The following is a 22,249-nucleotide window of genomic DNA, read 5'->3' as shown; positions in this document are numbered from 1 at the left end:
CTTCCTCCTCCTCCGGCCCCCAGCCTCCGGCCGCCCGCCTCCGCGGCTGCCGCCTGCGGCTTTGTTTTCCTCCCAGGTTTCATTCCCCACACGTGATACAGTGTTTTTGCAAAGAGCGCTTCGGAGCGCGAGCGCGGGGCGCGCGCACCTATAAATACGGACACCGGGGCCCGAGAGTCGGAGACTGCGGGGTCTGAGAGGGCCCGGGACCGAACCCCCAGGCTGCTGGCGGGCGGGCAGACGGCCAGCGAGCCAGCGAGCCGCGCGCGTGGGCCGGAACGGCGGCGCCCCCCGCCCGAGCACCGAGGGGCGAGCATGGCCCGCCTGCTGGGGGGCCGGGCCGCCGCGCACGCCGCCCGCGCCCTGCGCCCTGCCCAGCCCGGGTCACCGGCGCTCGCGCCCGCCGCTTAGCACTCGGGCGCCGCTCGCTTCTCCGGGCATCGCGGAAATATCTCCGCAGACGGACACAATGGCGGCGACTGCCGCCACCACGGCCGCCACCGCCGGCAAGGCCGTCCGCAGCAGCAGCAGCAGCAGCGCCGGCACCGACGCCGCGGGCACCAGAAGATTGCAGCAGCCACCGCAGCAGCAGCCTCAGCCCGCGGCCGCCGCGCCGGCCCAGCCGCCGCCGCAGCCGCCGCTGCCGCCGCCCGAGCCCCCCAGGAAGCCGCGCATGGACCCGCGGCGCCGCCAGGCTGCCCTCTCCTTCCTCACCAACATCTCGCTGGACGGACGGCCGCCGCTGCAGGACGAGGAGTGGGCCGGCGGCGAGGAGAGCGGCGCGGCCAAGCCGGGCGCCGGCAGCGCCTGCGGCGCGAGGACTCGGCTCAGCCTGCTCGCCGCCGCCGAGCGGGGCGGTTGCGGCGCGCTCGCCGCGGCGGGCACGGCGGCGGCGTTGGCAGCTGGATCGGGCCCCTGCCACCCGCCGCCCTCGCCGCTGCCGCCCCTGGTCCCCGGCGGCCACGCGACCGTGCTCGGCCCCGGGGCGGCCCGAGGGTTCGCGAGCCCCCTGGGCGCGGGCCGGACATCGGGGGAGCAATTGCAGCCGCCCCGGCCCGCGCCTCTCACCGCCTGCGTTCAGCCGCAGCTGCCCGACGGGCCCGGGGGCGCCGGGCAGGACGAGTTGGAGGAAGACGACGCCTTTATCAGCGTGCACGTGCCGGCGGCCGCCTTCTTGGGCTCCGGGACCCCCGGGAGTGGGAGCGGTAGTCGGGGCCGCCTCAACTCTTTCACTCAGGGAATCCTGCCGCTCGCCTTCTCCAGGCAGACCTCGCAGAACTACTGTTCCCTGGAGCAGCCGGGCCAGGGGGGCAGCACCAGCGCCTTCGAGCAGCTGCAGAGGTCCCGGTGAGTATCCAGGACGCCACGCGCGCCTTACCTCGCGTCCCTCCCGGCCCGCTCTCTGCTGCGGAACTCGGTCGCTCCCAATTCCCGCGCGCTGCCGGATCCCTGGGCTTCTGGCGCGAATTCCAAACTACGAGGGCACGCGGAAGAGGGAAGGTCCCTAGGGAGCGTGTGTGCGTGTTCACACGTGTGTGCGTGTTCACACGTGTGTGCACGAGCCCGGCACTCACAGAGCAGAAGCACCATGCTCATGCAGTGGGTCCCGAGTTAGGGCTTGCGGGAGCCCACTAAAAAGCGGCACCAAAACCTCCCACTGCACGGAGGAGATCACGAACTTCCAGAAACCCGGTCTGGACCCGGAGAAGCACTCTCCTTGAGCCAGGCAAGACTAGGCGGGACGCAGAGTTGAGCCGTGGGTCCGGCCGGCGGCTAAGCGGCGCGTGTGAGCCTGAACTTGTCGCAGACACGCCGTGAATCCCTCCTGAGAAGTTCTGCCTGCCCTCAAAGTATTCCAGTGTCCCAGGAGAACTTGGCGTTTTCCTTTTGCTTTTCTAAGAAAAGGGAAGTTTTTATGTTCCCTTGAACCAGGCCTTGGGGGTGGGGGACAGGGAGGAAATATGGCTTGAGGATCCTTTTTTCCATTCCAAGGTGAATTTGCTGAAGTTAGTGGAAAGGTGGTTGTGTTCGCTCGCTTAAGTCATCTGCGGGTATCAAACATCTTAGCAAAACCGTGAAATGTTGGACACTTGCTTATTCAGGAAATGGCTAGAGCTTGTCACTTATGTTCCAGGGACAGTCGGGGAGCTAGGTCTGCATCAGGCAGTGGGACTGGAGGTTGGGAGAGAACAGGAGTGGGGAGCCCCAAGGAAGTGCAGACCTGTTCCCTGGGAGGCTTGTTACTTAGGAAGGCCTCTTAGGCTCCCTATGGCTCAGTTATTTTAACCTCCTGGGGCTTCAGTTTCCCCTTCTGGAAGGGGACCTTGCCAACATGTTGCAGGCCTCAAGGTGAGAAGGGGGAACCTTTCCTGTTACAGCCTCTCTCCTGTAATGCTCATCTGGACAGCCTCTCTCCTGTAATGCTCATCTGAACACTTAGGCTTTTTCTGGCCTAAGTAAGAAGGTGGCCTGTTGGAAAACTTAACTTCCTCCTGCAGTGGACAGATGGGAAAGAGCAAGCCAGGCTCCAGCAGAATTTTGTTCTGAGTCTGTTTCTTCCCAAGTGGTGAAATCATGACCCTGCTTGGTATGTAGCATCCTAGCTGAGTGCACGTGGGCTGCGGGCAGGGGTGTGGAGCGGTCGAATAGCTCTGTGACTGCACGGATGATTAGTGACGCTGGGCACAGGTGACAGCCTGGGCCTGGCATTTCTTGTCAGAGCATGCCTCTCCCCGTTACTGGGCCAGTGCACAGGAGGGGAGGGGAATCCCTTCCATTCTGGATGAGTGGTTCGGACTCAGCAGTTTCTGGGCAGCTTGACATCATGCACTGGCTCTTAATGACTCTATAGTTTAAGCATGAGCCCAGCTTGTCCAGCGGGTCAGGACAGGAGTTGTAATAAACATACATGTTATTCTAAGCCAGTGTGCAAGATTGGCCTGTGTCTCATAGTAGACAGATGTGTTCCCATGCTCAAAACATCTGGAGATCAAATTACTTCACACTTTGTCTCCAAGAATCTCATTTCAGAGGACACGGAGGATCTTGTGTGTTGATATTTCTGATACAAAAAATAGCCAGATTTAATCTCTGAACCTATAAATATGAACCCCTTGGATGTTTTATTGATCCCCCCCCCCCAACACACACATTAAGATGAGTTAGTCAGTATAAGATGCTTCCTTAACCTGACAGTCACATTCATCTTACTACTTCGGAATTATCCATATCCGGCAACTTGACGGGCGTTTAAAACATTGCATCTGTCAACAGAAATAGTGTCAAATTTAATGTGCAGAGAGGAAGTAAATGGGTAAAACAGAGATTTAAGAAAGGCCGTGAAGAGCTAGCATGGCCGCTACTCATGGAGTGGCCAGGAACTTGGAATCTCCTAGGACACTTTGTTTCCTACACCGCCCTGCTTGCAAGAATGTTGTCAGAAGTGTGGTGCTTTTGTGATCACTAGAGAGTACTTTCACCTGCCTAGATGAATGGTGATGTGGAGTACAGACTCATTTGAATAAGGCCCAGGCCAACTTAAAGAATGTCATTTGTTTTCCTGGTATGCCTCCCTTTAAGAAATTCTCCTAGCCTGGGTAGTTCCATATACTACTTCATAGATGTTCTCCTGGGGTGTTGTTTTTAAATCATATTATGCTTTCCTTGGATTTGTTGCTTGCAATGTAAAGAATTCCAAACAACCTTCCTGCTCAAAACTGAGTTCTTGGACCTTCAGAGCTCTTACAAATGCAAACGCTCAGGCCCTACTCTGGACTACTTGAGTGCAAACTTGCATTTTAACAAGATCCCCAGATGATTCATATACAAGTGAAAGTTTGGAAAGCACTGCCATAGTTAATTGAAATCTGCCTTTTTTTTTTTTTTTTTCATGAATTTGGGATTTCATATATCCGGTTTGTTATGGGTATATAAAAATCAGAATCTCCTGATCTGAAATCTTGAAACCCTTTCTTTTTGGTTACTTCCACCTGGACACTTGTAAAACTAATCACAATTATTACTTGTACTTCCAAATCTTGAAATATGACAGGAAAATTTCTGTGCCCAGGCCTTGGCACAGATGTGTCCATGGATTGATGACTCCATCTCTGTGCTTTCGGCTGGATATTTGACATTTATCCCAGTGAATCCTCACAGCCACCCTATGTGTAGATTCTTTCTCAGACCCAGTGTTGGCCAGGATCTTTGAGATCCAAGCCTGATGTCTTTCCTCCGCCGCTGCACGGTATCACTGTGCCTTGCATGCAGTAGGCCCCAGGAGAATTTTGGAGCTGTTGGCTGTAAATGTTTGTCCGGGATACAGCAGGTCAGTCGTGCTGGTGTGATTCTGTACTCCCTTTCCTAGTCCTCACATTTAGCCTTGCTACTTAACCAGTCTCCACTGAAGTGTATAGCGAACTTAGGACCACGGGCCTCGTGCATGGGGCTCCAGGCCTGCCTGGAGTTTGTGCTGGGGTTTGCTCTATGGCTAGGTGTCAGAGCTGGGAAACCAAAACGATGCCTTCTAGCTTGACATTCTGTTGTGTTCTCTGCCCGAGGAAGGTGTTAGTAGGCTAAGGGGAGTGTAAATTTATACGGTGTGTTTTAAGGCTTTCTTTCACTTTAAAAATTTCACCTCAGGTAGCAGCTGGCAGCGGGTTACTCCACTTCGTAGAGCTCCTGAATTGCAGAATGGAGCCCAGGTGAACAGATGTGCACCATCGGCCCTGATGAGAGGGGCACACGGGGACCAGTGTATTAATTTAAAACGTGAGGGTTTTGCTTCTTAGAACACCCGTGTTAGCGTGTGACTTGTGGAGACACGGGTCTTCAGTGGAAAGAGAGCATGTGGTGCAGAAGAGTCCCAAGCCTGGGGTTCGAATCGGGGTGCACAGCCTTGGGCAGTAAGTCAGCCCTTCCGGAGAGCCCTGGCCTGTGTTCCAGACCCTTTCAAGTGCAGACTGAGCTTACATTTATTATCGGGGGGCCGACTGTGTGGGTGGGAGCACATGCTAAGTGCTGTATGTATTATGTATGTAAATGAGTTTAGAGTTGCCTGGGGATCTTGAGAAAAGGCAGATTCTGATCCTGCGGGTCTGGGGGTCCCAAGTCTGCATTGTTAACTAGCTTCCTGGGAGGCAAATGGGCCGCACCTTGAAGAAGACTTTACTGGTACTATGATTGTTCCTACTTCTAAGGACCAGGAAACCAGGGCTCAGAGAGATTAAGTAACCTGCTCGAGGTCACTTACCCCTTGGGGCAGAGCTCAGGCTAACACTTGACTGCTCTGGAGCTTCAAACCAGCCCTCCCTCTGCAGGGCCCCTCCTGAGGTGAGACCTGGACTGGTACTGGCTCTGTGGTGTCCTCTTCACTGAAAAGAAAAATGTGAGCTAAATAGGGGATCGCCAACCAGAGTAAGAGAGGGGGGATGGACTTCTCTCCCCACTTTGTCACCTCCCTGCTTTGTGACTTCAGGCAAGTCACCACACTGTGTTCCAGCTGGAAGCCACCTGACCCTTCTGGATTTTAGAAGTCAGGAGAGGACTTTGACCTCCTCTGCGGTAAGCCAACCCAAGTTATTGTTGAGCCACCTTTCCAGCAACATGCATTGTGGAAGCCAAAGCTGCAGTCCCGGGCCAGGCCACGCCCTGGTCAGGATGCTCACCCACGACTCCTGCCAGGGCCTGAGGCGAGAGCCCAAGGTTCACCCGCTGCCCCCTTCCTTACAGTCACCAAGTTGTCATGCCGTGGGTGAACTCAGCAGGGGAAATGCATCGGAAGCCTGCCCGCTGCTGGCAAGTGCCCAGCGAGGGCAGTGAATTCAAGTGTGACCCTTTGCCCTCCAGGAAGGGTGGGGGAAACCACAGCCTGGCTTTGCAGTGTGTCCCCGTAGCCGGGCTGGGGAGCTCCGCCTGCTGGACGCTTTTCCCCAGGAAGGAGAGTTGTTAGGTAGGGAGAAGGCCAAGGGCAGGTGGCCTTTGAACACACTGGGAAGGAGCAGTGGGTGAGGCCGGGTGAGGTGACACGATGTCGATCAGGAATGCCCAACCGGTACCCTGCCCCCCTGGGCTCTGGACCTGCCCCTGCCCTGGCTGGTAACCTCGGGCAGGTCGCTTCACCCCCCCAGCCTCTCCTTCTGGGATGAAAGCGCTGGGACAGTGGAGTGCTGTGTTCTTCCAGCCTAGTGCCCTGGGTGTCATCGCCCTTGCGCCTGGGGATGAGTGGGTAACTGAACCTGTGTCAGACGCAGAGGTGGAGCTAAGTTTATCCTGGGAGGCTCCAGCTGGCAGGACGTGCACTAATGAATGAAGGAATGGGTTTCCCCGGGCGTAAGGGAGAACTTTAAAAGACATGTTCAGCTGTGCTCCCTCTGGCTGGGGCGGTGCGGCCACTGGCCTGCCGGCCCCAGGCGGCCATCCAGGCTGGAAGCCAGGACCACCACCCCTGTCTCAGAAGTGATCTGTGGTCCCCACCTCTGTCGCTTTTAAAAGGCCTTCAGGTTTACAAAGTGCTTTTGTAGACGTTGATTTCAGCCCCCAACAGCACGGAGGGGCAGGAATCCAAGGTCACAGAGTCAGTAGAGGGTGACCCTAGGTGCTCTGTTATCTGTCAGGTATGTCGCAGAGGAAATTCTAGTTTGGGGACCTAATGCCTTGTATGATTTATTCAACAAACATGAACATCATGAATATCAATTATGGAGCGCCCCTGTCAGTTATGGGAGGTACAGACATGAGCGTGGTCCCTGCGTGTGTTGGGAGATGCAGGTAGATGGGCTGATTTTTCCGGTGATGAGAGCTTGGTTAGAGGTGAGCCTGCTGTTTGAGCCCTCACCAGGGCAGGGACACTTCACGCTCCTCACCGTGGGACCTGGCTCAGTGCCTTGATGCAGTATTTTTATTTAGCTACCATGTCCCAGGTGTCGTTCTAAGCACCCTATGGAGGTCAGGCGAGTTCACATTTATAACAGCCCTTGGACAGCACCCCTGTATCGCCCCTAGTCTGAAGCACAGGCAGGTTAAGTTACCGGCCCAGGATCCCTCAGGCTGTCCGTGGGAGCTGGGTTTGAACGCAGGCATTCTGGCTCCGGGGTCTGGGCCCTGTAACCCGCTTGTCTCTGCTCCACTGTGGTTTGAGCCAGGCTCATAAATGCTTGTTCAACTGGCTTCAGCTGAACTGGGGTGAAGGTGGCGTACGTGACCTCAAAGGGCACTGCTAGCCCTGCGGTTTCCTTATGTAGGTGTCTGCCTCTCTGTCCCTCAGGGAAGACCTCTGTGCATGAGAGCCCAGGAGACAGCCCAGGGCGGACAGGATTTCGTGACCACAGCGATGCAGTTTTGCCCAGGGCCTGCCTGCACCCCCCCACCCTTCTCGACCACACCTAAATTCCTGTCACCTTTGTTATCTCTTCAGTGCACCTGTGCTTTCTGTGCCTTCCATCGTTCACAGGGAGCTGGAAGAGGAGCAGGAGCCTGGCGCCCCCAGGAATGGGGTTTGTGGCCCTAGTTCTGCCACTTAACTCTAGGATGAGGTTCTCATCCATGAAACGGGAATAATAATACCACCTCCCTCCTGGGCGTGTTTCCTTTCTTTGGACCCTCTGTATCTTCTCAGCGTCACCCCTTCCCCAGCCCAGGGGTTGGCAGACTATGGCCCATGGTCTGTTTATAAACAAGATTTTCTAGGACACAGCCACGCTTGTTCATTTCTGTATTGTCTTTGGCGGCCCTTGTGCTACCAGAGCGGAGTGGTGTAGTTGCGGCAGAGACCATGTGGCCTGCAGAGCCTGAACTATTCATTCTGATTCCTTACCAAAACGCGTGAGATCTCTGCCCCCCCGCACAGGGCTCTGTCCCCAGAGATGTGGGCTGGTCGCCTGGTCCCTCCCTGTCCTTGTCTCCTGGAGGCTCCTGGCTTCTGTTTGGACCTGCCAGACCTTCTCCCCGGCCGACAGAGGGGCCTTTCTGAGGCCCACACCCGATCTGGGCAGTTTTAAATTCCTTGTATTTCATGTGTAGCCCTCCTGCCACCATGGTACCCTCTCTGCTCCCCTGCATGCCTGTCATCTCTATGCTGTGCTGGCTTTGCAAAGGACACCTGGGTTCTGGCACCCACAGGCTTCTCCATGGGAAGGGTCCCCACCAGACGCCCTTCCTCCCTTTTGGACCCATCACCCTGCAGAACCAACCCCCCCCCCAGGTATGGTACTGAGCACGCCCTCCCGGGGTGACTTTCTTACTTCCCTGTGGGTCTGTGTGCACCTGCCCCTGGCCCCTCGCTGGTTGGGGGACTTGCTGGAGACAGGCCTGAGGCTGCCCCTCACCTCAACTTTCTAGGTCTTTTATTTTCACGCAGCAGTCACTCCCGAACTTTTATTTGGTAAAGTAGCCAACCTACCACCTCCTTCCGCAGTCCTGCAGCAATGAACCTTCCTCCCTGAATGTTTCTTCCCCATCATCCACCCACCCACCCACCAACTCCACCCCACGCTCAGCAGCTTCTCCCCCTCCCCAGGGAGGGAAGATAGCACCTTCCCGCGTGCTGTGGGCTTCACATGCAGTATTTTGTTTTATTCGTGTGGCAATCCTAAGGCACTGGGATTATACCCATTTTAGAGCTATGGACACTGAGGGTTGGAGGGGTTAAGGAAGCTGGTCTAAGGCCTCATAACTGGAATCTAGAGCTAGAATTTGAGCCCTGGTCTCTTCTAATCTGGCTTTCTGCCAGAGCCGGGAGCGTCCTGGACTGGCTCCTATAACTCGGTAGGAACCGGCCGATGAGGAATCTGAGCTGATCAGTAACTGAAATCAGTCATAGTGGGAGTATTTACACCACAGGAATCAGCCAGTTTTACAAGCCAGGGTTTTGCTTTTTTCCTTCCGGAGACCTGGTTTGTCAGCACGTGTACGAGGAGCCTCACCACACGTCTCTGTGTTCCTTTGTCCCCTGGGGGGCTGTGCAAAATGTCATCAGAGGAAGAGTGTTGAAAACCAGACAGTTTTATCAGAATTTATTATTTCACATAATTCTGTGAATTTCCCAAAGGGTCACCACCACCCATTTTCCACCTCAAAAAAATATCTAACAACCCCCCGCCTCAAGTTTCAACCTGTGTGCAATTTAAAAACCAAACTTTTCAGACACTGGGGCTCAGACTGCTTAGTATTATCTGTAGGAATCATAAAATCATTAGCTGTTACCCTGCTTTACAAATTGTGTAATGTATTTTTATTTTTGTTTGGTTTTTAAAAGTCTCCAAGAACATACAATCAATCAGGGTTTCCTGTTTTTTTTCCCTTTTTGTTTGTGTTAGCATTTTGGATAATTGCACACTAGTTTATATTTAACGGGGTTATCATTGATGTGGTTTGAGGTTTATTGCTGCACATTTGGTCACAAAGACAAAAGCTTGTAACACAGAGCATGCAAATACTAGAAGTTTAGGACTTGGAATATTGTAATAATGTGTGTGTGCATGAAAGGGCCCAGTCTTATCCCTGATTTAAAGGCTAGGATGAGGGACTTCCCTGGCGGTCCAGTGGTTAAGACTTCACCTTCCAGTTTAGGGGGTGTGGGTTCGGTCGTCCCTCGTCGGGGAGCTAAGATCCCACATGCCTTGCAGCCAAAACACCAAAACATAAAACAGAAGCAATATTGTAACAAATTCAATAAAGACTTTAAAAATGATCCACATCAAAAAAAAATTTTTTTAATAAAAATAAAAAACGTAAAGGCTAGGATGTACTTAGTATCTAAGTTTAATTTCATGACAAATAGATGACAAGGCATTCAAGAAGAGACTAATAAAATATGTGACAATGCCAAAGATTTGTGTGCCTAGCACATTGATTTTTATTTTAAAGCAGTTTACTCATTGACCCAGTGCTTTATACAGCGAAATGTCTGCTTTGATCATCTTAGGAAGGGGGTGGGAGGATGTGAGGCACTGGAGGACAGGCAAAGTCTGTAATGTTTTGCTGAAGGACTAAAATTAGCATGTCGGGGTGGGGGGATGGGCAAAATAGGTGCAGGGAATTGAGGTGCAGACTTCCATGTTTTTAAATGTCAGACCACTATGTTGTACACCTGCAACTAATATAATATTCCATGTCAACTATATTTCAATTAAAAACTAGTAAAAAAAAAATTGGAATGTTAGGAGATAAAAGGTTGATCTGATGTTGTAAGGTAGTTCTTGAAGTTTTTTACATTTTTATTGAGTTGAATAAAGTTTGCTCTCAGAGAAGACCTGAGGAAGGAAGATGAGATTACAGATTCCTAGGTGATTGTGTCAGTAATTGAGGGATTCAGTTTATCCATCCTAAGATGAACATCTGATAATTAAATTCTACTTACTTGTTTGGGGCTTTACAGTTTACAGAGTGCTTTCCTATAGATTAAGTCGTCAAAAAGGCAATGTGGTAGCTGTTTTATAGACTAGAAAATCAAGACCATGAAGAACGAGGTGACACATCCATGGTCACCTACCCCATACATGGCAGAGCTGGAATTTTGAAACCTGTGTTTTCTGATTCCGAGAGTTTTAAAACAAACCACAAATTCTAATGTAGTTGTATCACTTAAGAAAAGCAAAGAACTCTGTTACATGCTGTAGCATTTTATTCTCCTTCCTGCCCCAAACCTTCCGCTTACATATTAGTTAACCTCCAGAGAACAAAAATGCTAGGGCCTCATCCATTTCAGACCTATGGGCTAGAGTCAATCAAGGTCAGAATGTTAAAGTACAAAGAAATATTGTGCTATATTTTTGGCCAGCGGTGCCTTCTCGTCAAGCAAGGGTGCTGATTTTCATGTGATAACCTCAAGGGACAGGCCAACCGAGAACGCTGGTTTGGGGCCTAAGTTGTGGAAAATTTTCCCAATAACAATAGCTCTCTCCAAATCATAGTTTGGTGTCGCTTGCTCCTTTCCCAGAGCCCTGATGCTCTGCCTCCTTCTCAGCAAATTGGGTGAACAGATTCGAGAACGGAGAGACCAGCCTTGGAGCCAGGCAACTCTGCCCCCTAGCAGCACCTTTTGGGGAAACTCATTTAACCCTCTGGGCCTCAGTAGCCTCATCTGTAGGATGGGGATAATAATTCCTGCCCATTTGGGGTGTGTGAGCAGCATGAAAATGAGAAGCACCTAGCAGGGGTTTGGTCCTCGGTGATTGCTTGGTAAAATTGTACCTGTTCTGTTCACACACCATCAGTCAAGAAGCAGTTGAGAAACTTGACAGGGTCTTCTAAGATCATCCAGGGTGGAGCTTTTTGCTTGCAGACAATTTGCCTCATTGTTTCCATTTCAATTTCATGGTAAAGTAAAATCAGAGCAGCTGAGGAAGACAACAGCCCGTCCGTCAGGTGCTGCATTTTGCCCCTATTTACAATGCAAAATGACAGTCTCCGGGACAGGGAAACAAGAAGGGGCGAATTCACGTGTTCAGCGTCGTACCCTTTGAGCAGCACAGCAGTGAGGTTAAGAGCAACAGCTGGTCCGGCCCACACGCAGGCGTGGAAGACGCTGCCCTGCCCGTTGGGGCCCACGGGAGGGGAGTGCTACCTGCCAAGACAATTCTGGAAGACATACTTCTGCTCCTTCCCGCCCTTTGCAGAAGCCACGGCCCTCATCCTGTGGTCTGAGTGCTGCCTGCTCGGCCTCCTTTTCTAGGCAGGACACCCCTGGAGTGTGAGGGCTCCTGGGGGGGGGACCCTCGGGGTCCCCATGGCCGTGACCCTGGAGTCGGTTGTATGCTGCTCTGGTGACTGACTTGGCTTCCCCCGTCCCTGCTCGCAGGTCCCTCTGCACCGGGCCCCCGCCTTTGCTCTTTGAACCCGCTGGGCAGACAGAGTTGGGGCCTAACCAGGGTCCCCAGTATAGCCCGCATGGCATGGGGTCAGCAGCAACCCACACCCCTCCGCGTGCCGGGTTGTTCACATGCCTCTGTGTGAGCCATCAAGTCGCTTGGTGGTTCAGGGATCCGTGGGACCAGCGCCCGCCTCCCGGGAGAGAGGAGAATTACAGGCCGAGGCAGCCCGGCTCCCCGTTTCTGCTCTGGAGCGGGCGGCTGTCCCGGCGGTGGCCCTGGAGCCGGGCCTGCAGGCGGGTGAGGGCCCAGCGCTGGGCGCCCGGCCACGGAGGTGAACTTTATTTCAGAGGAAGGAGGGAGGCTGTTGAGCAGGGACAGGTGTGAGTACAGCTGGGTGTTGAAAGCTTGGAGGCGGGTTGGATGGAGGAGGGAGAGCAGTGCCTTTTGTTTTTAACCCTTTGGCATCTTAGTTGTCGCTTCAGAAAGATGGACTTGGGCACGTCCAAAATTTTCCGTTCTGGGGGTTTGTCTATTTTTACACATAGAGAATTTTAGAAAGAGTTTTGGGGGTTCGTGGATGCTTGGAAATTTCTCCCGGAAGGAGGGAGACCAGCGCAGAAGCTGGTGTTAAGAGTCCCAGAGAGAAGCGGGGGCCTGAGCGTAAAGGCATGCAGAGGTGCCTAACTTACCACTGTGAGGCTCGATGCCCACTCGGTTTGGGGCACTGCCTGTGCTCCCTGAAGTCCTTCGGGTCACCCATCTCTGCAGCTCTTGTGGTTACGGGGTTGAATAGTGTCCTCCAAAATTCACGCCCACCTGGAACCTCAGAATGTGACCTTATTTGGAAATATAGGCTCACCTCGGAGATACTACGGGTTCAGTTCCAGACTAGGTGGAGACGGTGAGGGGGTGATTGACTCAACTTGAGACAGAATTGACAGGACTTGTACGTTACTTGGGTGGTCCCTGCCGGCATGGAGCTCTCCGTGGAGCTGGAGAGAGACTCTTGAATAATCACCCACAAGTGTAGGGCTGCGGCTGTGGTACGTGGACAGAAGGGAAGGCCTTGGTCCTCTCAGAGCCTGTGATGAGCGCCCTGGTGGGTTTGACCCACTTCTGATGGGGAGGGCTGGCTTCTGGAGGTGTCTAAAGGGTGAGCAAGGGCTGGGAGGACTGGTGCAGACCGCAGGACCAGCCTGGGCAGGGTCTCTGGTGGGAAGAAGCAGGGAGATGTGGAGAAAGTAGATGAAGGGCAGGCAGTGTGTTTGGAGGGAAGCCATAGGTGGGAGGAAATCAGTCTATCGCCACAGTCCAGGCAGGAGATGGTGGCCCCTTGGGCTGGAGTGGTGGTGATGGGGGTGGGGAGAAGGGGATGGATTCCACAGAGATTTAGGATGCAGCAGAGTGGACTTGGCGGTGGACTGGCTGTGGAAGATGGGGGAGACAGAGGCGTCAAGGGAGACCCTCCCACCGGGTTTTGAGTGTGTGGACTGATTGGATGGCAGAGCCGTCTCTGTGACAGAGAGGCGGGTATTGGCACAATCCAATGCTATGCGTTTAAGAAACTCCCTAGAAGAAAAATTTACAGACCTGAAGATGACCCTGTTTCTTCTCATTGTCTTTTTTTCACATAATCTTGTGCCTTTACTCTCCACATAGCTCAAGGTGATGTATATAGGGCCCTAAATAACTTTTCGACCGAGAATGTGTACATTTTCTGCTTGAGAGAGATCATCTCAAGTTTTACACTCATTTCCAACTCTTTTGGTCCAAAAAGTCTGATGTTACCTTTTAAGGTAAATGTTGAACATGTCAGTTTCAAAAACAGATCAGATTTTGTTCATTTAATTTCAGTTAAAGACATATAATTTCTTTTTATTAAAGAAAAAAAAAATACTCGAGCAAGACCATGAGATTTTTTTCAAACAGTTCCTGGTTCAGCTTGTGCGTATTTGCAACTAATTACCAGGTGTTGAAGTCTGAGTGATCTAGAGTGTGAAGGATAAATATAACGTTCTCAAGAAAAAGAAAAGATACCTTTGCAAAGCTGCATAGCAGTCTGCTGCAGTAACTAAACACTACCCAGTGTCCAGTGATTTTGTGTTTGCTCTGTGATTGACAGTGAGGCTGGGATACAGTCTTAATATTCCAGCAGCAATTGCATCTTCTTCTTGTTTTATAGATGGTTTTTCATAATAATGGCATGCTTATTGAACACTAATGTTACGAGCTGCAGAGCCATGTGGAAATCGCTTCACATCCCAGATCTGTTGTTTCCTGGGTGAGATGGTAGGCAGAATCTGGAAACTCCATGAGCCTCGGTTCTCATCTCTAAAGAGTGGGAAATATTAATAATCGGATATCTGATAGCATGACAGCCAGGATTAAATCTGATTATTTCTGTGAAGCACTTTGCACAGTTCTGGGCACACAGGTAGTTCTCAATAAATATCCGATGTGATTATTATATCCCAGCCATGCTGCTGGTGCTCTGCATGTTTGTAGGGGCTGACATCACTGTGTAGATGAGAATTGAACTCTGGGGAGTTTACTTTTCTTTCCAAGGTAGAGCTCGGCAGAGCTGGAATCATATCTAACCCTGAACCATACTCTTGGCACTGAGCTTTATTGCCTTTGTCAAGTGTAACATTTTATCCAAACAAGTTTTGTGACCTTCCTGAGCAAAAAAACAGGTACTGTTTTAGGATCCAGTTGGTTTTCTTGACACTTGCACTGTCCAAGAATATGTTTGTGTCAGTTACCTATCCAGCCCATGTTTGACTATGGATGTGTCAGCGGGGAGCTGCTATGTGTATACAGAGTGACTCAACCAGCTTTTTTATCTGACCCTGTTTGCTCCAAACACAAGTGAGCAGTTGAGGCCAGGCAGATTGGAAGAGATGGTAATGGTATATTTCAACCCAGTCATCAATCTAGATACACCCTCCCTGCAAGCTGTATTTCACAGACCTGAAAGGAATTTAGCCAGTAGAGCTTTGTTAAGAGGTGCAACATTTGTTATATGTACCTTTAGTTCTTTGGAGCCAGGAAAATAACAGTCAAGACTGAAATATAAGGAAATGGGTAAAATACATGCTGGCTGGTGAAATCTGGAATTTTTTTTTTAAAGTGTATTTACATGGGAGTTCAGCTTTGATTTTATATTGTCACAAATTGATACCAGATGCCTGCCTTTCAGACAGACTCCCCAGCTAATCCGAGAGTGTGAGTTGGAAAACAAATCACTGTGCCATTTGGAATGACGATTGATATTTTAGAAGTTTCGTTTTGTTTTCAAAGGGAAAATAATGCATATTACGGGCCCAGCCAACAGAACTTTTATAAATGGCAATTAACAGAGGATGCCCAAGGGAGGAAGTCTCCAGTTTCTTATTATAACCCTGGCAGAAGGAATCGAGGTGACATTTTATTAGTATTGGCATCTCCCACTTGCCCTGGGAGCTAGTTCAGCCTGTGTAGCCATGTCCAGAACCAGTAGTTTCATTTCTGTTCTACTGCAACCTTAGGTCAGAGGAGAAACACACGAGCACTGCATCTGGGGCAGCCGGCCTCTTGTGGTCTCCACAGGACCCCAGGCTCATGGGGTGACTTGCACATTTTCCCCTAGTGGCTTAAAAAAGTTGGTTTTTCGTTTTGAGTCTTTGGTCTCAGCAGCGTTCCCTTCTCCTCCAGGCCATTTTTCTTGCTGGCGCTGGGAATGACTCATAAAATGAGTCTTGAGTAGCCTGACACCTCTGCCGCGTTCCTTGAATGCTTTCTAAAAGGTGCCTCTGTGTAAGAATGTATGCTGATTTTCCCATTCAAGTTGCTGGAGAGTCTCCCGGGTGACCTGACAGGGAGAGATGAGTCTGGATTCTGGCTCCTCACCCTGGATGCCGTGGTCAGACTTGGGTGAGAATCTCTCTTGGAGGCTCAGCCTGGAAAAGAGGACTGTCCATCCATCCTCCGGATGTCCAGCCATCCTCCGGGTGGCTGGAGGATCACAGGAGTGGAGTGGAGTAGGGTCACCTAGGACAGGGGGGCGCCACGCCCCCCCAAAACGGGCCTTGGTGTTTCCTACAGCAGCCGGGCCGTGGACGTTCAGGTGGACGAGAGGGACCTTGAAGAGGCCCAGAGCAGCGAGGCTGCCATAGAATGAAAGGATGAGAGCCCACGACCCTGCTCCCTGAGGCTAATATTGGCCAAAGGCTTATGGGCTGTGGATGGAGACCCAGGGAGGGCCAAGACTGAGCTCCAAGTACTTAAGCGTTTCCTCTTTAGAGATCAGCTTTGTCCACCTAAGTTAACTGCCTCTACTCCAAGAGAGTGAATTTGTATTATAACACTTTTGGCTTATATGGTAGTGCATAGTTATGTTCTATCAAGTGGTCGTGAACCCCGAGTGAGCTGCAAACACTGAACACTGGACCGTTGCTCCAGGGAAGTACCCTGCCAGCCTCTGGTCACATTTTCATCATCCAGTCAATGTATAATCTGGTTTTACACGTGCCTCTGCTTGGAGATACCTTATTTAATATATATTGTTAATTCATTAGCATTGAACTCACGGCCAGCAGTAACTCATGCGTGGACAAAGCTTCTTTGTCACAAGTTTTCCCCGTTGGTCACATACTAGACAGCATTTGGCCTGGGGACCATTTTAAACAGCGAAAGTACCAACAACAAGCACGAAAGTGCAAAAAATGTGGCAAGGATACAGATAAATATTAGCAAGAGGGCAAATTTGCAGCTACAGAATCTGCAGATAATGAGACTTGCCTGTACTTTGTCCAGGTATAAGTACGTGCGGTGTGCTAGAGGCTTCCTAAAGCTGGCCTGTTTGGGGGGACGGGGGGGTCCATTTTCTGTTTTACAGAGGCCTGCCCCATCCATTCTCATATTTATTCCTGATCACACCCTTGATTGGGGAAGGGCTGGCGTTTTTGCCTTCCCTGTATTGATGAGGAAACCAAGAACCAGAGAGCAGACTTGACTCGGGGGTCCCAGCAGAAAGTGGAGTCTGGCTTTCTGGCCATTTTCTTCCCACTCTGCCATGCAGGCACAGTTACGAGATAGGATGAGTGCTTTAAACAGCAGAATTTGAATGCTGACATCACAGTTTCATACCGTTGAAAAAGTCATCTTCCTAATGATTTCTCTGTGATTTAATCAGATAAAGGCGGTGTCATATTGTGACTAAGAATGTAAATTCTGGAGCCAGACCTAGGTTTGAATCCTGGCTTTGCTACTCCCTACCTGCATGACTTCTGGCAGTTTCTAAATAAAGTAAAACCTTTTCTGGCTTTCAGTTTTCCTCGTTTGTAAAGTATAGTATTAACACCAAGCGTGTGTGGTTAATGTGAGAATTCTGTGTAATTCGTATTCAGTGCTTAGACCTGCTCCTGCCTTAGACCCTCTGTGCATGAGCCATGATGATTATTTAGCTGACAGGTGCTCAGAAAATGAGTGTCCGGTCATCAACTATGGCTCTTAAATTAGGCAAATAGTAAAGTATGGTTGTAATTGCGTGGCCCAGAGCCAAGAGGAGATTTTGCGATTTTCCAGTCCTTTTGATCCATTTGGGTTATGTAGTTCAGACCTGGAAAATCTGTTTTGGAGCTTTATTTATCCAGTTTGACTGTCAGCAGTCAGCAGATTAAACAGACTTTTGTCAAGTCCCTGCCATTTTTGATGAGTGGACAGCTAATCAGACGAGCAAATATTAGCGGGCACCTGCTGGGTTTTAATAGTCCCTGACTGTGAACATTCAAGTGGTAGAAGACAAGAACATGAGATGTCACAAGGGGAGAGCATAATTAAGGCATGTAAAGAGCAGATTTCTGTGTCACCCCAGAACCTTCATCTTTACAGCTAATCAAGTGTATTTAAAACTGCCAGAGTTTTCCTTCCCTTCCTTCTGCGACTCAGCAACTGGTACAGATGTTAGTCAAAAGCAGTCCTGTGTCCCACAGGAATGGAGAGACCAGATCGTGTGGAGGGTCCCCAAACTGGAGTCATCCCAGGACCCATCAGACACGTACCTTTCTAACCAGACCCCAGGCAGCCCGCCCATCTCCTTGGTAATGCCTTTCATGTCACCAGCAGAAGGTAAAAACAAAGGATGTAACATTATTTTCACATCTGGGTAATTAAGATATGGTAGTGATTTGGGAATCGATTCTTTTTTTCTCTCTGGAAACCCCACTCTTGGGCAGTCAAGTTACTTTCTGCATTTCTTCCCTCCCTCCACAGATCTGGGTCTCACAATTGAGTGGGACAAAATTAATCTTTTTTGGGGGGGGACGCTTCAATTAGGAACAAGGACATATAGCAGCAGACCATGAGAGCAATGTAGGAAATTTCTGTTTGCTTTCTAGAAACAGAGTTTGGAACTTTCCAGCCCTGGGGCGTGAGGTGGGGCTTTCTGTTATTTGCTTATAAAAAATTGCAGAGCTAAATTCATATTTGTGTTTGTATCTGATATCTGTGTTTGGTTTGTATCAAACCAAACTTTGCTTTGCCTAACCTGCTTGCCTTTATTTTATTTTATTTTTTTAAAGATTTTTTTGTTGATGTGGACCATCTTTAAAGTCTTTATTGAATTTGTTACAATATTGCTTCTGTTTTATGCTTTGGTCCTTTGGCCGGGAGGCATGTGGGATCCCAGCTCCCCGACCAGGGATTGAACCCGCACCCCCTGCATTGGAAGGCGAAGTCCCAACCACTAGACCGCCAGGGAAGTCCCACCTGCTTGCCTTTATAACATAAGCTCGCCGGAGTTCTCTTGTTAGAAAACTTCTATTTTGAGGTTCCTCAAAAATTAAAAATAGAGTTGCCATATGATCCAGCAATCCCACTCCTGAGCATATACCCAGACAAAACTATAATTCGAAAAGATACATGCACCCCTGTGTTCATAGCAGCACTATTTACAATAGCCAAGATATGGAAACAACCTAAATGTCCATTGACAGATGAATGGATAAGGAAGATGTGATACACATACACCTACACACACGCACGCACGCATGCACACAATGGAATATTACTCAGCCATTAAAAAGACTGAAATAATGCTATTTGCATCTACATGGATGGACCTAGAGATTATCATACTAAGTGAAGTAAGTCAGAAAGAGAAAGACAAATACCATATGATATCACTTATATGTGAAATCTGAAACATGACACTAACGAACATATCTATGAAACAGAAACAGACTCACAGACATAGAGAACAGACTTGTGGTTGCCAAGGAGAAGGGGGTTGGGGGAGGGAAGGATTGGGAGTTTGGGATTAGCAGATGCAAACTAGTATATATAGGATGGATAAACAGTAAGGTCATATTGTATAGCACAGGGAACTATTATATTCAGTATCCTGTAATAAACCATAATGGAAAAGAATATGAAAAAGAATATATATAACTGAATCACTTTGCTGTACAGCAAAAATTAACACAGCATTGTAAATCAACCATACTTCAATAAAATTTTTTTAAAAAGAAAGAAAACTCCTATTTCCTTAAGGGGAAAGGGCACCTTTCCTATAAGCAAGTATTTTGTGCCACGTTTCAAGTAGACCTTTTACCCTAGATGGTTTTTTTCTATGTATACACTTTTATCAGTGAACAAGTGATTCTTTCTTCCATGTCAGTGTTTACTCAGCCCAAGGCGTCAGTGCAAGATAGGCTGCTAAATAGATTCCAGTCAGATGATCCTGGCCGTGTGAGCTTATAAAAGACATCTGTTGAAGTTTAAAAATAAATAATTAAAACACATGCACAGACAAAAAGTTAGTTGCTCCTAGCGAGATTAGAATTAGTCTGCTGTTCCAAAGGCTCTTTATATTTTTCTCAAGAGAATTTATGATTTTTTTCCCCATTTTTATCTCATCCTAAAAATCTAGGTAGAGAAAATGATAAAGGTTTGACTGGTTTTTTAAACTCATTGTCAAGTTATACCTGTTAAAATAGCCTCACCAGGTGCTAGGATTCTTGTCGCCAGAGAATTGTCAGGTAATTCTAGTCTGTGGCTACTCTGAAATTATCTAAATAAAAGGAGATTCTCCCAAGTGAGGACTTTCAAAAAGATGTGTTGATTCTCAGATAGCTGTTTGGAGAGGGGGTGGGTTACTAGAGAGAAACTTGAGAAATGAGAAGAGACAGAGGCAGAGTCGTCTTCCAGTTTTCTTCTGCAAGACCCTCTGCCCCAGGTGCAATGCCAGGTGCACGGTGTGTGGAGCTGTGGACGGCTGTGCTGCCCTGTGCTGTCACGTGCGCTGCCGTGTGATGCCTTTGTGGCCTGTCCATCTGTCCAGCGAGCCCTTCCAGGAGGGACCTCGGACACATCTGTTGTCTGACACCATTAAAACAGAAGGCCCAACGTGTGTGGGGGAGAGGTGGGCACGTGCATCCCTCCCGCCCCACCCGCCAAATGTTCTCTGTAGGGGCCATATGCCCGGTTTGGACTTCATCCTGAGACCCCCTTGTCAGTGGAGGCCCCTTGTAAATACGAACTGGCCTGCGGACTGTGATAAAGATCTTGCTTTGAACATTAAAACCAATCAATCAATCAATCAATCAACCACCAACTCTCACTTTACCTTCATACTTTCTCCTAAAACACTTTAGTGGTGCTTTTTGGAAATCTGTGTTTCAGAAAAGTTGTCTCTAAAGTTGTGTAAAAAATGAATGACAGGGCTTCCTTGGTGGTGCAGTGGTTAAGAACCCGCCTGCCAATGCAGGGGACACGGGTTCGAGCCCTGGGCCGGGAAGATCCCACGTGCCATGGAGCAACGAAGCCCGTGAGCCACAACTACTGAGCCTGCGCTCTAGAGCCCACGAGCCATAACTACTGAAGCCCATGCGCCTAGAGCCCATGCTCTACAACAAGAGAAGTCACTGCAGTGAGAAGCCCGCGCACCATAACGAAGAGTAGCCCCCGCTCACCGCAACTAGAGAAAGCCCGCACACAGCAACAAAGACCCAATGCAACCAAAAAAAAAAAAAAAAAAAAAGAATGACAGTTAAAAAGTGACCAGTAAAACCATGTGTAATCCCATCACTGCTAACATTTTGGTGCACTTACTTCTAGGGTCAGGTTCTATCTTTCTTCCACCCAGGAAAAGAGGGATTTCTGCCTGCCAGAAATTGCTCCCTGCATTCATAAACCAAACTGGGTAGAGTGTAAACCCACCATAAATTTACCCTCTTATCCATTTTTAAGCGTACAGTTCAGTAGTGTTGAACATTCACATTGTTTTGCAATTAATCTCCAGGACTCTTTTCATTTTGCAAAACTGTAAATCTGTACTCATTAAACAATAACTCCCTATTGCTCCCTCTCCCCAGCTCCTGGACACCAGCATTCTACTTTGTGTCTTTATGAATTTGACTACTCTAGGTGCCCCATATAAGTGGAATCATGTAGTGTTTGTCCTTTTATAACTGGCTTATTTCACTTAGCATAAAATCCTTAAGGTTCATCTATGTTGTAGCACGTGTCAAGAGTTTCCTTCCTTTTTAAGGCTGGATAATATTCCATTGTATATATATATATATATATATACCACATTTTGTTTATCCATTCAACCGTTCATGGACACTTGGGTTGTTTCCACCTTTTGGCTATTGTGACTAATACTGCTTTGAACATGGGTGTACATCACTCTAAAGATTTTGCTCTTTTTTCCCCGCCTATCTAGAAGCAATCTCTCATTTAGAGGTGATTTACAAAAGGAAAGGGAAGGTTGGTTTGAATGCAATGATTCCTCATCAGACTTGGTGCCTGAAAGTTCACATTTCAGGGGAAATGAGTGATTTCCTGTCTGCTGGAAAGAAGCAATTCTAGGGATTTTTTTGATGTGTGTGCAAGCAGCTGGCCAAGAAATCACTTAATCAAAAGGGGTTGTCTTATCAACCTTTTATTTCTTGCCCGTTTTTCTTAAAAACTATGTATTTTTTCCCTGATAACAAAAAGGAATACCTGTGTGAAGCATTTAGAAAAAAAACAAATTTAAATTACCCGTAAACCCAGAAATGACCAGTTAACGTTTTGGTGTAGGGCATGCGTGGATATGGGTGCGTTAGAATCTGTCAGTTCACATTGGTTATGGTGTGGCTATATATTCTCTCTCTCTCTTTTTTAATACTAGAGAACAAACTGCACATACCATTTTGCAAGTTTCCTTTTTTCACTCAGTAATACATTATGAACACCCCCTCTTGTCATTGAATCGCATCCTGCACACGTCTGTTGGTGGCTGCTTTTCTGGGAGCTTATTGAATTCTCTCCATGGTGTCAGAAGTCCGGGCATCCTGCATGTTCTGTGAGGAGCACGACTTCTTTGCTGACGGAGGAGGAAGGGTGGCATTTCCCTTGTTTTAAAGTAGAAAAAGCAAGGAGTAGAAGTTATTTCTGAATGACTGAACCAGGGC

The 22,249-nt window shown here is 49.2% G+C and overlaps 1 protein-coding gene and 1 long non-coding RNA gene across 6 annotated transcripts in view; one reads left to right on the top strand and one right to left on the bottom strand.

The window, feature by feature from the left end:
• Positions 1-1,465, bottom strand: part of LOC103008829 (uncharacterized) — a 163,377-nt gene extending 161,912 nt beyond the window's left edge. The window contains exon 1 of one of the 3 annotated variants that reach the window (XR_009005024.1): positions 1,379-1,465. This is a non-coding gene — a long non-coding RNA (uncharacterized LOC103008829). Of the gene's footprint in view, positions 1-714; positions 821-1,068; positions 1,180-1,378 lie in introns of those variants that run through there. The other 2 variants (XR_009005026.1, XR_009005025.1) reach the window with 2 other exon arrangements.
• The window catches only part of CABLES1 (Cdk5 and Abl enzyme substrate 1), a 108,354-nt gene continuing 86,461 nt past the window's right edge, over positions 357-22,249 (top strand). For all 3 annotated transcript variants that reach the window (XM_057526399.1, XM_057526400.1, XM_007197639.2), the window contains exon 1: positions 357-1,347. In XM_057526399.1, the coding sequence (XP_057382382.1) occupies positions 470-1,347 (878 nt within the window). In that variant the 5' untranslated portion in view covers positions 357-469. The remainder of the gene's footprint in view (positions 1,348-22,249) is intronic.

Source organism: Balaenoptera acutorostrata, chromosome 13 (genome assembly GCF_949987535.1).
Source record: "Balaenoptera acutorostrata chromosome 13, mBalAcu1.1, whole genome shotgun sequence".
In the NCBI taxonomy this organism is placed as follows: Eukaryota; Metazoa; Chordata; class Mammalia; order Artiodactyla; family Balaenopteridae; genus Balaenoptera; species Balaenoptera acutorostrata.
The sequence above is the reverse complement of the archived record's forward strand: the minus strand, read 5'-3'. Positions and strand labels throughout refer to the sequence as shown.